Source organism: Cervus elaphus, chromosome 9, assembly GCF_910594005.1.
Source record: "Cervus elaphus chromosome 9, mCerEla1.1, whole genome shotgun sequence".
Lineage (NCBI taxonomy): Eukaryota > Metazoa > Chordata > Mammalia > Artiodactyla > Cervidae > Cervus > Cervus elaphus.
In genome coordinates this window covers 69773699-69789341 of record NC_057823.1, presented here as the reverse complement: position 1 = coordinate 69789341, position 15643 = coordinate 69773699, and the positions used below count along the sequence as shown (strand labels likewise).

At 46.9% G+C, this 15643-nt stretch overlaps 1 protein-coding gene across 3 annotated transcripts in view; it reads right to left on the bottom strand.

Moving 5' to 3' along the window:
- Positions 1-15643, bottom strand: part of CYFIP2 (cytoplasmic FMR1 interacting protein 2) — a 132178-nt gene that overhangs the window by 92365 nt on the left and 24170 nt on the right. For all 3 annotated transcript variants that reach the window (XM_043913407.1, XM_043913406.1, XM_043913408.1), the window contains 6 exons: positions 9870-9947; positions 8134-8235; positions 5704-5885; positions 3853-3949; positions 2756-2884; positions 353-457 (listed from right to left, as the gene is read on the bottom strand). In XM_043913407.1, the coding sequence (XP_043769342.1) occupies positions 353-457; positions 2756-2884; positions 3853-3949; positions 5704-5885; positions 8134-8235; positions 9870-9947 (693 nt within the window). The remainder of the gene's footprint in view (positions 1-352; positions 458-2755; positions 2885-3852; positions 3950-5703; positions 5886-8133; positions 8236-9869; positions 9948-15643) is intronic.

The following is a 15643-nucleotide window of genomic DNA, read 5'->3' as shown; positions in this document are numbered from 1 at the left end:
TGCAATTGTGAGCTCTGACTTATACTGAAAATTAAAGCAGGCTCTGTCTTCTGGGACATACCTCTTTCTTTAGATGGCAAGGGGTTTCAGGAAAGGGTAAAAGCAGTGTGTGGAAAGCATTGCAAGGCCTTCTGGCTGTGTCCTGAGACTGGGGCACACACCTTCAATAGCGTGGATTCCTCTACCCAAGGCAGCTAGGGCCCCTGTCTCTATCCTCCTCCTCCTCTTGGGATCCTTAGAGCCACAGTTCAATCAATAAGCACCACTCTTTGCTGCCTAATTTCATTCCTTTCCCCAGAGAGACCATCCCCTGGCCCAATGCCCAGCCCCAGCCCCAGCCCCAGGTGCTGACCTTAAAGAACTTATCAATTTTGCTGAGGTTGATTCTCTTCTTGGCATCCAATTTGTAAATGTTACTGACATTCCCATCCATCAGGTACAGGCCAAAACCCATTACCTAGCATGAGAAGAGGCAGAGACAGAAGCCAGTCACATCCATTGGAAATGTTTCAAAAAACCAAAAAAAAGCAGACGTGGGCATGTGCACACCCACACCCCCTGTAGTGACATATTCTATGACAAAAACCCATGTGTTGGCACAAAGAAGGACACGTAGAGCTAATCTCAATCAGAAATTTGATTTCTGTGAAGACAAGCAGAGGACTCTCTCATTTAGTATTGTGGTGGCCACTTCTTGAGTCCTCCTCATGGGCCAGAGTCCATGCTTAGGGATTTAGAAGACATTATCCTTAATTCTCACCATCTTATAAGTCAAATTCTACATGATTACCTTATTCTACAGATGAGGAGCTGGAGACACAGAGAGGTTAGACAGCTTGCCAAGATAACACAGATAGTAAGCTGCAGAGATAGGATCTGAACCGGGATCTGACAACAATATATATGCACTTAGCTCCTTCTTAAGAAAGACTGAGTGATGCTGCTGCTGCATCCCCAGGCCCTGGCAAACACTGCGGGCACTTGATGCATACTCACTAGATGGTAAATGAATGTGAAACTATTCACCCTTTCCCCAAGGAAACTGCAACAAAGATTCCCAAGGAATCTCATTGGTGACTTCATTAACAAAAAGAACACATTTTGGCTGACAGTGCCCTATAGGCAGGTTGACAGGCTGATTCTAAACATTCCGGTCCATATAATATTGGGTTGGCCAAAAAGTTCATTCGGGTTTTTCCATACAGTGTAACGGAAAAACTAGCACGAACGTTTTGACCAACCCAATAGTTTCCTGCACACTGGCTTACGTTGCTCCTTTTGTCAAATGTACAGCAAGCCCGAGGGAGCCTGAACAACTAGGTTGAAAGCAGCTTCCTCGGCTTGCAGTTGCTATGTGACGGGGGACTAGTCATGCCTGACACCTAAGGGACTGGGCTAGGGAATGGGTACTTGTGGTTCTGCAGGGGGTGTGCCAGACTTTTCCCTTTAAGGTGAAAGGCGCCCCCTGCTGGCGTCTGAGTTTACTAACACACTGTAGAGAGCTTGGAAACAGCAAAACTCCAAGAGGCCAGGCTGAAAATTGAGAGGGAGAAGGCTGGGAAGCTGAGATGTGGGAGGATTAAAAGCAGGCAAAGAGAAATGAAGAGCCTGAGAATTTGATAGCAGCATGTAAGGATGCTTGGTGAAGTGGGGTTTAGTAACCTAATTTGTGGAAGCAACAATTCTGGGCAGAGCTGTGGTAATTGCCTGGACAAAGCACTGGTGTGAGAGAGCTGCTGAACTCTGGGTGACTTCTCTGAACTTCTGACTGTGCAGAGGAAGCCAGAGTGAATGAGTCACAAAGCCACACTCTCCTGCAACCTTCTTCGAGATGCTATGGAAATGTAAAGAAGGGAACACCAACAGGGTTGGTATTCTTGAAATAAGAGGCGACATAGAGAGGAAGTAAAAGTCAAATCACCAGGGGAACTCTGAAAGGGAAGAAAAAAACAAAAGAGGTGATGCAGTGTGTATAAAGAATATGGAGAATGTTATTCATTTCAGTGCTATTGCTTTCAGAGAGAAGTTAGAAGTAACCTAAGAAGCTAAGGGTAGAATAATGGCTAAAGAAATGAAAACTCATCCATACAACATTATTTAAGGGCTGCATGTTATTCCAAATGCACTTAATGAAATGGGATAAATAATACACATACATAATTTATGTAAACTGCATATGTTGAAAATACATCAGTACAGAAAAAAAGAAAGATATACATCAAAATGCTAAAAGTGTTATCTCTGGGTGGAAAGATTGTAAGAGATTCAATTTTTTAATGCTTTTCTGTTCAGAATTTCTACAATGATAAACATCACTTGATAATTTAAAAATGAAACGTGTAAACTGATGAAACAAACATGACCGTTTTGGCAAAATATAGTAAAAGCTATAAGATTTTGCCTTCCCCATGGGTTTGCAATTTCGTCTAGGATGTCTGACTTAACAAGAGTATGGACACAAAGTGCCCCAGAGTTTCAATGCACTTTAGCAAACAAATACCAAATGATAGAGGATTTGTTAAATGACAATATCCCCATATAATGAAATACTAGGTAGCCATTAAAAGTCACATTGTAGACATAGCCTTAATACTGTCTAGAAAGGTGTACACAACATATCAAAGGGAAAAAATTGGTTACAAAACCCTTTGTATAGCAAGATCTGCACTCATGCTGAAGCAAGAAGAAAGAAATAACTTTTAAAAATGATTTTAAATAAGAAGGAGGTGAGAGGGTGTGACTGAGGGAGCTGTACCTTGAGGAGCATGTGCTTCTCACTGGGGGTCAGATACATCTTGTTCTCGTAGTAATCCACGCAGATGTTGACAATGTCGGCCAGCAGCTCCTCGTAGCCTGGGATCACTTCCAGCTGCTGGTGGAGACACTAAACAGCAGCGCCCCCCTCTGGTTAGCCCCTGTCCTGCATCCTCCTCACTTAGAGCACCCAGGATGGCTCACTGCTGGACCCCGGGGCAGGGCACGGCCTTGCTGACCACACCAGGTGGAGCGGAGCCTGCAACCTCTCCTCAGAGTCTACAGCGGTTGGTCAGAACTGCCGCACATCACCCGGGGCAGGGGCCTGCCCCTTAGGGGCCTCCACTGTATTTCCTGGCAGTTCTCATGGTTAGAAATGCTTTCTCTGGCTGAACTGAAAGCAGTTCAGCTTTATAGCAATTGGCCTGTGGTCATCTCGGCTTAGTTCTGGGGGTGTGTGTAGACTGAGCCCCAAATGTCTCCAAGGATGACAGTGGGAAGACCCAGCTCAGTGGAGGAGAAACGGGCCAGCAGGCATCTCCCAGTACAGGACTCAGCAGTACAAAGACACTTCCTGTATAAGAAGACCTGAGGTCTCCATCCCAGGCCCCTTCACCGTTGAGTGGGAATATCCTGGGAAAGCCATGGCGCTAACTATAACCACATCTTCTTATGTCTTTGTCTGTTAAGCTCTACATGCTACAGTATCTCATTTATTTCTCACTGCAATCCTAAACAGCCCCATTTTACAGATGAGGAAACTGAGGCTGAGACCTTGCCCAAGGCCTCACAGTAGGGCAATGGAGGGTCCAAGACGAGAAAACAGGGCAGTCTAACTCCAGAACCCAAGCTCTCAACCTATACCAACCTATACCGGGGCAGAACACTGGCTAGAAGATTTTCTAAGAACAAACTGCAGAGGGTGAAGGGGCCGTCTGTGGTTGGGAAGGGACACTTAAATCTGCAGCTTAAAGCTTGAGTAGAGCAGTGGGGACGAATGATCTGGGCGGAGCTCCTCTGCCTGTGGGTCCCCCAACCTCCAGGCCCCAGCTTGAGTCCCAGGACACCAGGTCAGGACTGACATGGGTTTGCCATCACCTGGGTGATCCTGTTGTGGTTGGCCAGGAACATGGATAGGTTCTGTGACTCCTGGATGGACTGGGGGTCAGCCATCTTCCTCAGGAACTGTGCTGCCCTGGACGGGGTGGTGTAGAGAGGGATGCTCATGAATCGCTGGCCTAAGGCAGGCCTCAGCTCCCACCTAACCCAGATACACTATCCCCGAAGTTGCAGGGCTCTGAATGGCACAAGTGACTCTAACATCGAAGGAAAGTCTGTTCTGGAGTCATTTCACTTGGAGCTATTTGCACCCCTGTAATAAGGGTGCCTGAAATTAAGAAGCAAGAATGCACTGAAGTTCAAAGACTAGCCCAAGAGGGTAGGACCTAGTGAAACGGGCATCCTGAGCCTCACAGCGACCTCCAGCAAAACTACATAGTAAGTCATGCGGAAGAATCACAAGCAGCGAAATGTTCTGTTTTTGGTTGGGTATTGTGTTATTAACAGGAAAATCTCAATGCTTCTAAACATTGTGGGGAAAACAAAAGTCTATTTAACCTGATGGGACAGAAGGGATGATGGGTGTGGGGAACATGGTGGGCCTTGAAGGGAGGAAACCACAGCACTGGGACTTCTCCAGCCTGACCTGGAGGTGGAGTTGGTGCAGCCCGTGTCACCAGGGACCGTGGAACACGGACAAGACACAGCAAGGTCCCAGCCGGTGCCCAGAGCACGTCAGCTGTGACGGTGATGGCAGGAGTCGACCAAATCTGGGGAGAGTTTGGGGGGAAGACACTGTACCATGAGCTGTCTATGGGATCTCTGTGAAATTGCCATTTCTGAATGGGGCTCTGCCTTCTGGGTACTGACAGGTTTCAGTTCACTCAAGAGGATAAATCAGCGAGGATCAGTCTGCTGTCTGCTTTCTCGTTACCTCGGAGCCCCAGGAGGACGTGGCTCAAGGACAGGGGCCCTCTTCATCATAATACAGCAAACTCTTCCCAAGAGATGTGTATGGACACCTCCGAGCTTATCTGAGCCTCAAGCAACACAGGTGGATTTGCTACTTTCACCTGCCCTCCCCCACTTTGGGGGTGGCTGTATACAAATTTCTGGAGAGGAATGACCCGTCCCCCACTCTCAGTCCTTCTTTCTTGTGAGCTGACATTGACCCTCAACTGACCGCAAAGGCGAGCACCCCTCCCATCAGCACCACCCCAACACACTCATACATAATGTCTGGTGGAGGGATCGGCACAGGACCCAAGCTGGAGGAAGGAGAATCCTTCTCGGGGCTTTTGCAAAATTTTTGCAAGGAGCTGCATCCTTTCCTTCCTTAGGAACTGGGGTTGCTACGCTGACTGGAGGGACGCTGCTGGAGGCCACACAGGGCAAGAGCCTTAGAATGAAGCCGATGCTGCGGAAAGATGAGCTGAGAGGCAGAGGGAACCAGACCAACAGCATCACCTGAGTACCTGGATCGGGTAGACCAGGACTTTTCTGTTCTGGGAGCCAACCCAGTTTCGTCTTTCACATGAGCAGTTTGAACTGGCTTTCTGATTCTTGCAGAGAATGACTCCTGTGACCATTTTAGGATTATATTAATCATAATATAATCTCAGACTGCATGGGACACAGAAAATGCTGCTCCACTGGTGGGGTAAATGAGGATTTGATTCCACCTCGATAGAAAACCCTGCCAAGACCCAGTTCTCCAAAGCTCAGCTCGGTATCTTATTCCCTAAGCTGCAAAAACAGAGGCAGACCCAGCCCTGCTGTGTCTATGGAGTGGCTAGCATGGTTCTGAGCCTGTTAGGAGGGCTCTGTCCTCTCTCTCCCACAGGCCGGCTGCCCAGGAAGGCGGGGCGGGGGAGGGAGAGGAGCCCTGACCTCTTGTAGGCAGAGTGGTCGTTCTTGACACTGCACTTCATGTTCTTCAGCTCGTCCAAGACTGCAAACATGTTGATGAACTTGCCCAGGGTCAGGAGGTAGGCCTCAGAGACAAAGTCTTTCCGCCGCTCGGCATGACACAATCGCTTCACCTCACTGCAGAACCGCTCGATGGCTTTGCGCTGTGGGCAGAGGGGCAGCGGGTCAGGACCGGGCAGCCTGGTGGGGCGGCTTGCTGAGCTCCCTGCTGGGGAGCTGGTCAAGGCTCCCTGGGGCTCTCCTCAGAGCCTGGACTTTTAGAGAAAGGCAAAACTGCCCAGAGGTCTTCCTCGGAGGAGTCCTGAAATCCTAGGCTGATTTCTAGAGGGAAGCCCAGAACCTGTCCCCAAGTGAGCCAAACCAATGAATTTATTCACCCTGTCCTTGCTGAGAGAGCATGCTGTCTTGTTTATGAATGTATCCTAGCACCTAGGACAGTGCAGGCACGGGATAAGTAGGGGGTAGCAATGGACAGTGAGAGGGACGCTCAGAGAAAGAGCTCCACTCATCCAACAGATGCTGTTTATTGAGGATCTCCTATGTGCCAGGCATCATTCTTGGCCCTGGGGTAAAGCGGGGAACAAAACAGAAAAAAAGAGTCTCTACCCAAAGGAACTTATAGTCTAGTGATGGGTGACAGAAAACAAAATATCAAATAAATTCTCTATATCAGAATGTGGTATGAGCTGTGGAGAAAAATGAAGCAAGGCAAGGAGATAGGAGACCTTCAAAGACCAGATCAAGCCCCTTTCTCCTTCCAGAGTGTAAGTCCAACAAAACTTTCCAGGATGATGGAAATGTTCTGAATCTGCACTGTCCAACACAACGTCACGTGTGAGTACCGAGCACTGGAAATGCAAGCACCAAGGAGGATATGCACTTTACATTTTATTTAATTTGAATTCATGTAGATGGCCATTCATGGTTACTGGTGACTGTCCTGGACAGAGGAGTTTCTGATTACTCCATGGCCTCCCTTCTCTAAATACATCTTGTCAGGAGGCCCTCACTAAAGTAAGTAAGTTTAGTACTTACTTCATTTTGGAGTAGTTTTGCTCTCTTGGACCTGTCTTCCCAAAGAGCTTTTAGGCCCCTTGAAGGCAGGTCCATGATGCTAATAATAGCATCTGTGAGTTAGTAAACCTGCTCTGTAGCGAGGGCTCTACAAATAGGACTCTTTACTAATGGACCTTATTTATCCTTAGAGAAAACCTGTGAAATGGGCATTCTTTCCAGAGGGTGAGAATATTGAAGGTGTCAGAGGTCTGAAACGACTTAAAGGTCACAGCCAGAAGGTGGCAGAACCCTGGCTTGCTCTGCGTTCAAGGCTCTATCTGCATCTTCCCCACCACTTCCAGGAGGCCAGCACAGAGCTGGGCACAGGGCTGAGCCTGGGCCAGTGTTTGCATGTCTACTTAAGAGTCTCATAAATACATGTAGAACATATGGAGGGCAGAGAGTGCATGGCAGGACTACCACCCAGGCACGGGGTGGGCTTAAACTGCTCAGCCTGCATTCCTGAATGGCTTCCAACAAAACCACGATAACCAACTTGCCCTCTTACCTGTCACTCACAGGAGTCTTTGGCCATCTTTTCTCTTTTCCTCCTTTAAACACTCACTCTTCTTGGCCTCCCAGCTGGTCTCCCTGCTGTTACTCTTCTCCTCTCACCTCCACTCCCTCGCCCTTGACACCTGCCCCTCACCTCCCATCCACTAGCCGCACAGCAGCAAGAACGTTGTTTCAACACTCTGATCAGATCATGTCACCAGAAACCTCCAACAGCTTCGTGTAATGCTTGAAGAAAATCCGTGCTCTTTTCACAGCTATGATGCCTTTTATGACTGAGTCCCTGCTCACCTCCCCAACCTCACCTTTTCTCACTCCCTCAGCTCATTATGCAGCCTCCCTGGCTTTGCTCCATTTCTCAAACCCGTCATGCTTCTTGAGGTTGCAGAGCCTTTGCCTCTGCAATTCCTTCTGCCTGGAACCCTCTGCCCCTGGATCATCACCTGCCCACCTCTTTCACATCGTACAGATCTCAGTTCAAACGCCACCTCCCTTGAGGCTGGCCCTACAGTTCATCCATGTCGGAAACACTCTCCAGGCCAGAGGTTTGCTAATTGCACTTTATTCACAGCACATGTTCTGCTGTGTACTGTTTATGGTCGGTCTCTCCTCCCCTCCCAAAATACTCTCCTCTGCCCACTAGGATGTGAATTGTATGGGGGGAGGGTGCTTGTCTGTCTTGCTCACCCTGGGGTGGGTGAGGGGCACTAGACAGTGTTTTGCCGAATGAATGACTAACACGGCACAGAAATCCAGACCCTTGTGTCTAGAAGGTGGGGGCCTTCTCAGTTGTCCTGGCCCAGACCCGCCTGGACCCCTCACCTGAAAGTACATGAACTTCATGAGCTTGGTGACCTCGGGCTCCAGCACTTCTACCGTCTTCTCATAGATCTCCACTCGGTTGGGCTGCTCGTTGCATTTCACCTGCAGGGAGACAGGGGGGTTCGCACACTCTGGTTTGCCCAGGCAGTCCTGGTTCACACCTGCTGTCTTATTAATAGGGCCCGTTTTCACTCTCGAATGCACTTCATTTAGGATGAGAAGTGATATGGTGGCTACACGGTGAGAGGAGGCTGGGGCAGCCCTGATAGAGTGAGTGCTTCTAGGCAGGACTGCTCCCTAGACATCGGCTGCCGGAAGGAAACCAGCTGGTCCCCGGAACGGAGCCCTCCTCCCCCCCAGCCTGTTCTAGGCCCCCACATGTGCTGTACGCATGTCTATGTTCATCTACAAGGTCTCCCTTCCTCCGTCTTTCCCTCACTCCTACCCCGGGTCGGGGGGCGCTCTGCCAGATTCCAAGCAGAGAAGAATGTTCTGTCCATGGCTCTGAGTGCACTTGGGGCAAAGCCCCTGTCTGCACCTGGGCCCAGTGAGGAGCCCATTTGCTCTGCCCAGGGGTTTTCGGCACATCAGAATCATGTGGCAGGTGTGTTCACAGCATGTGCATACAAGGCTGCTAACAGGTCATCGACACTGAAGAGTCAGCAAAGGGTAATAAGCACAAGGACATTCTTCACACTATTGTTTAGAAATTGTGAAAATGGTAGCACAAGCTAAACATCCACCAGTCAATGATTAAATGGATAAAGTATTAATATGATGCACTACCATTAATGTAACTGTTAGGGGCGATGAGACAGGTCTCTGACCTGACATGGAAAGATTGCTACCATAAATCTGGGTGGAAATAGCGGCAGGAAAGTACAGGTAATTTAATCCTGTTTTTATTTAATAAAACACAAAACAGTGCATGTGCTGGTGTGCCCGTATATAATACAGGTACAGAGACTCTGAAAGGGTGTGAACCAAGCTGCTAGTAAGCAGTTCCCTCTGGGGGTTAGGACTGGGAGCCAGGGAGAGGAATGGTTTCTGTATACACACTTGGGGTTTGTTGCTTTGGTGATGCTGGGACCCATGAATATAATATGATAACGATAAAAATGCTATCTGTGTCAACATGAAAAAAGTCAGCTATAAAGAACGAAGTGTAAAAAAGCAAGTGGCTGAATCATATAAATAAGAAACAACACGCTTTTGTAAATGACAATAATTTACAAAATAATAATCAGAAATATCCATGTTGTTGGAGGAAAGAGAGTCAGATGAACATGCAGCAAAGAGTCCATAGTGATTACGCTTTGGTGGGAGGAAGGGATTTGGGTGGTGGAGGGAGGGGGTGAGGCTGTCTTGCTTTCTACTTTACATCTTTCTGCAGTGGTTTGGGTATTGTACAGTTAGCGTATACTGCTTTCAAAATAAAAGGATAATGAGGAATTTTTTGACGTTGGCGTCAGTTTTATGGGATGCTCTCTGCACGTGTTCAGTGAGCCTCCCTGGGAAGGAGACTCCGCTTCACTCCCTGCTGCCGGGAGAAGGTCTGGAGCCTGGGCGGGGTGGGTGGAGGGTGGAGACACCCGCTGCGGGGCAGGATCGGCTCACCTGGGGGACCGGCTCACCTGGGGGACCGGCTCACCTGGGGGACCGGCTCACCTGGGGGACTGTCTCACCTGGGGGACCAGCTCACCTGGGGGACCGGCTCACCTGGGGGACTGGCTCACCTGGGGGATGGCCCGGGAGCAGCTGCGCCAGGTGTATAGCATGACCGCATACTCGTGCCCTTCCTCCAGCATTTCATTCTGAAAAGCAAAATGCACTCAACAGGGAGAAACGACTCCAGGGCCAGAAGGCTTCTCCACAGCTCCCCTTGCCGCCACATCCTTGGACTCACAGTGCGGTCTCTGGACCAGCAGTATCAGCATCACCTGGCGAGGGTTGCTTATTAGAAATGCAGAGTCTCAGGCCCCTCCCTGGGCCTTTGGAATCTGAATCTGCATTTCAATAAAATCCCCAGGGAACTCACATTCCCCGGTGCAAAATAAGTTTGAGAAGCACTGGCCTAAATTATCCTCATCAGTCACCCCAGGGCTCTATCAGCCGGACACACTTTTCAAAGACAGATAGCTACCTCAGAAAGGTGGAGCAGATCCACTAGTTCCAATGGCAAAAGTTGTCCCAGATAGCAAGAAAATAAGCAAGCAGCCAAACAGTATGCACAGCAGGTAGGTTAAAAAAAAAAGGTAAAAATTGGGAAAGTATAATATATTATTGTGTGGACTTCCCTGGTAGCCCAGTGGTAAAGAATACACCTGCCAATGTGAGTTCAATCCCTGGGTTGGGAAGATCCCCTGGAGAAAGAAATGGCAACCCATTCCAGTATTCTTGACTGGGAAATTCCATGGACAGAGGAACCTGTTGGGCTACAGTCCATGAGGTCGCAAAGAGTTGGACATGATTTCAAGATTAACCACAATATTATTGTGTATTGAAAAATATCTTGGTGGAATACATACCAAGACTATGAGGAGGAAGCTCTCTGTGGGGCTGGATAAATGGGAGCTTTCACTTTTCGTATCACATAGTGCTATAATGTTTGCATTTTAATAAGAGCCCATGCTGCTATTTCATACTCAGGAAGATGGTTAAGATCAAGATTAAGATTTTTAAAAATAATACAGAGCAGATGGTAGAATTAACAACAGCATGAAAAATGAATCTGATTACTCACCTCACCTAGTAACTGCCTCAGTGGAAAGAACCCTAAACTCAGGGTCTAAATATCTGGGCTGAAGTCCCAGCTTCATCACTTCTTAGCCCTTTGGCCTTCAGGAAGTCACTTAACCTAAAATTCTCCATCCAGTCATCTGTATAATGATGATGACAGTAACAACCTCAGAGAATTTTGTGAGAACTGAATAGAATACAAACATAACACGGTGGTGGTTTAGTCGTGTCTGACTCTTTGTGACCCCATGGACTATAGCCCCCAGGCTTCTCCGTCCACGGGATTTCCTAGGCAAGAACACTGGAGTGGGTTGTCATTTCCTTCTCCAAGGGATCTTCCTGACTCAGGGATCAAACCCACGTCTCCTGCATTGCGGGCAGATTCTTTGCCACTGAGCCACCAGGGAAGCCAGCAAGCACACACACACGCTAGGCAATCTGTAAAGAGAGCTTGCAGTATTACTAGGGAGAAGATAGTCTGGCAGTTCCTCAAAAAGTTAAATCACAGAGTTACCATATGATCCAACAATTTCACTCTGAGGTATATACTCAAGAGAAATGAAAGCATATGTCCACACTGAAACTCCACACTTGTTCACAGCAACATTATTCTAATAGTCAAAAAACAGAAACAATCCAACTGTCCATCGATGGGTGAACGGATAAATAAAATGTGATGCAGCCACACAGAGGAATAGTATGCATCTGTAAAAAGGAATGAAGTACTGATCCATGCCACAACATGGGTGAACTTTGAAAACATTATGCTAAGTGAAAGAAGGCAGACACAAAAGGCCACTATTATGCGATCCATTTAGACGAACTGTTCAGAATAATCAAATCCATAGAAACAGAAACCAGATTAGTGGTTGGGGGAAAGCGGAATTGGGAAGGACTGCTAAAGGGTTTGGGGTCTCTCTTTGCAGTGATAGAAATTAGACAGGGGCAATGACTGGATAACACTGTGAATCTACCATAAAAACAGTGAAGTGTACACTTTAAATGGTGAATCTTACGTTATATGAAGGACATCTCAAAAAATAAACTAAAAAATAGTATTACTAGGCCATCTCTTTTGTAAATGTTCATACTGATACAAAAATGAGCCTTTACTCATTTATTTTTTATCCCACACATCATATCTAGTTCATAATACCTTCCTAGCACAAGATCAGATTTAATTTGGAGCTTATTCCTTTTTATAGTTTTGTTTTCAACAGCAAATGTCACTGACGAGTCACACTTTCAATTCTTAATTTAGAGAACTCTTTAAATCAGTAACATGTTGTCCTTGAGACCAGAAAGAACCAAGATCAAGTCTGTGGGTCTTCTGCTGCCTTTGCTTCAGAACATGCGTCAGAAAAGGGAAGTGACAGTAACATGTAGGGAACATGTGTCTAATTATGAGCATCAAGCTGCCCACTGGCAGCTTGTTAGTATCCCACTCACTCACCCATTGAACCTTTCACTGAGCACTCTCGCAATTCCCCTTCAGTGCCCCATGCTAGGAACAGGCCAGGGCACAAGAATGCTGTGGACTCCGCCCTGTAGGCAGCTCAGCTGACCATCAGTCAGGTCTGTTGTATAATCATGCCTGGAATATAGAGGTCAAGATGGTGTGGTGGATAGAGCCTCAGGGAATTTGAGTTCTGCTCTTGGCTCTGCTTGGACCCACCTTTTACCTGGAAAAGGTCATGGTTTCATCATTTGGAGGCAGAGAACTGGCCTAAATCAGCAGTCCCCAACCTTTTTGGCACCAGAAACTGGTTTCAGGGAAGACAATTTTTCCACGGACCAAGGTGGGGGGTGAAGGTGGTTTCAGGATGATTCAAGTGCATTACATTTATTGCACACTTTATTTCTATTATTTCTTTCTTTCTTTCTTTCTATTATTATTACGTCAGTTCCACCTCAGACCTCCAGGCATTAGAACCCAGAAGCTGGAGATGTCTGGCCTAAATCATTAGTTCACAACCTGGCTACCCATGAGTCACCTGGGTAACTCTGAAAACTCCTGATGCCCAGGCTGGACTCCAAAGGAATGAAGTCTTTATCTCTGGGGGAGGGGTCCAGGCATGAGTTTTTTGTTTTTTTTTTTTAATGCTTTCTAGGTGATTTCAATGTGCAGCCCAGGTTTATAGTTGCAGGACTAAGGAAGTCTCAGGTTCTTTACATTTTTAAGATCCTGTAGGTCCATAATTTAACCCAATGTGAATTCGGTTCAAGTTTCAGATTCCGGCAGACTGTACCCCTCAGCACTTAACTTCGGACACTAGGTCCCCACCTCACTCCCAGCAAAGAACCCTTGACTGTTCCTTGTAGCTGGTCAGTTACATGGTTTATACACTGTCTCCTCCTCTTCCCCTTTTCTCTGGCTATCCTGCCCTTTGAGAGATCCACCTTGCCCCAGTGTGGGCAGGAGTAGGACAAGAAGATGAACATCTCATGAAGCCTCTTGCTGCTGATAAGCTACTCTAGACAAAGTCTGAGCAGGGTACAAGGATGAAACTGTTGAGGAAGTGAGGTTTGGGTATTATCCATGAACATCAGCAGCGCACCCTATTTTGGACTTTGCCTAAAACCTTATCAACACTATCCCTGTGTCAGTAGGATAGTGGCCCCCAGAAAGATGTCTGCAACCTAAAACTTAGGACCTATGGGAACAATTCCTTACATGGCAAAAGGATGGAATGAAGCTAGCAACACTGAGATGGGGAGGTTGTCCTGGGTTATTGGGTGGACCCAGTGTGATGGCAAGGGTCCTAAGGGAGATGAGAGAGTCAGAGCAGGAGACGTGAGGATGGAGACTGAAGTGGTGTGACTGCTAGCTGGAAGGGGGCTGAGCCAAAGAATGTAGGCAGCCTCTACAACCTGGAAAAACAAGGCCACAGATTCTCCTCCAGTGCCTTCAGAAGCAAATGCAGCCCTGCCAACACCTGGATTTAATCCTGTAAGATCCCATGTCAGACTTCGACCAAAAGAACTATAAGTAAGGGAATCTGTGTTATTTTAGGTCACCAAATCTGTGATAATTGGTTACAGCAGCAATAGAAAAGGAATACAGTCCCTCTCCAAACTGGCCCCTCCTCTGACCTCCCTACTGGTGCCCCTGACCTGGTTTTTCCAGGAAACCTCAGTCAGCACTGTTCCAGCTCCCTTCGGCCCCAGCCCCCAGCAGACTATGAAGCCAGGCAGAGTCGCCCTCCAGTGCCTCTTACATCCCTGACCCCTTAGCCACTCCTCAGGCCACTGCCCTCATTCGGCCCTTGACACATCCAGGGTAGATAACCTTATCTAAACTGATGTATTTGCTTCTCTCATGCCTCCTTACTACTTGTTCTACACAAAACTAACAAGCGAAATTTATTCCTCAAGTGTAGTTCTGTTCACATTTTCCTCATTAATGAAAACTGTCTATTGCTACTGATCTTTTTTTTTTTTTTTAATTAAATGAATGAAAGCCCTCTGTCATGGGCTGACTTGTGTCATCCTCCCACCCCCAAATTCATATGTTGAAGTCCTAGCCCTGGGACCTCAGAATATGACTATATTTGGAGACAGGGCCTTTAGAGAGATGATTAAGTTAACATGAGGCCATTATCCAACCTGACTGAATTTGGACACAGAGAGACACCTTACGTGTGTCTACACAGACAAAAGACCACATGAAGACACAGCCAGAAGGCACAGACAGGCCTCAGGAGAAACCAACCCTGCTGACACCTTGATACTGGATTTCTTGTCTCCAGCAACAGGAGAAGATAAATTTGTTATTTAGGTCACCCAGTCAGTGGCATTTTGTTATGGCAGCTCTAGCAAACTAAGACACCCTCTATGCACCTAATTCGTTATGAATATCACCAAGAGCTTCCCTACATGGACTTCACAGTTCCAATCCAGGGAAACTCTGAAGACTTTTGCCTCTGAGCCTCTCCTTACGCTGCTTCCACCAGCTGGTATGCCCTCCCTATCTCCTCTCTGACATAAAATTCTAATTGGGTGGGTCAGCGGAGGTCAGAGCTGGGAATCATAAGTCCAGGATTCTAGATTCAACCCTGTGATTTACTAATTGTGTGATTGTGAGCAACCTGCTTATTAACTTCTCTAGGTCTCAGTTTTCTCATCCCTAAAATGTGTATAATGATCTCTTTGCAAATCACAGGCTGTAATAAGGTTCCAATGATATTATGTATGAGAAAATTTTATAGAGTTTAAAGTACAATATATATACATGTAAGTATATATATATATAGTTATAATGTGTGTATGTGTGCAAAGTATACAAAGCTATACTCAAAAGCTACTTCTTGCAACAAGCTTTCTCTGACCCTCTCAAGGCCACTTAAAAATTCTGAACTTTCACTGTCTTTTATCTTCAACTTTGTACATTTTTGTCTGCAAAGACTTGTCTAGAGCATGTTTTATAGTCAAACAGATTTGGGTTTAGCTCTGTCATTTGTCAGTGGCAGTACCCTGAGTAAGTTACTTCACTTTTCTGGACTTTCGTTTTCCCCATCCATAAAGTGGGTATTGTAATAAAACATTCTTCCCAGGGTTGAGGTGACAATTAATTGACAATGCATTTGAAATACCTGCACAGAAAATGTTCAATAAATGCTAAGTTTGTCTATTTCCCATTTGATTCATTGAGAACTAAGACCCCATCTGTCCTTGCATACATGCCGTGCTCCCCCACCTCCGCCCCTCAGCCTTTCAGCATTTAGCAGAATCTGATCAAGTACCAGGGACAATATTTATTGAATGAATGGGC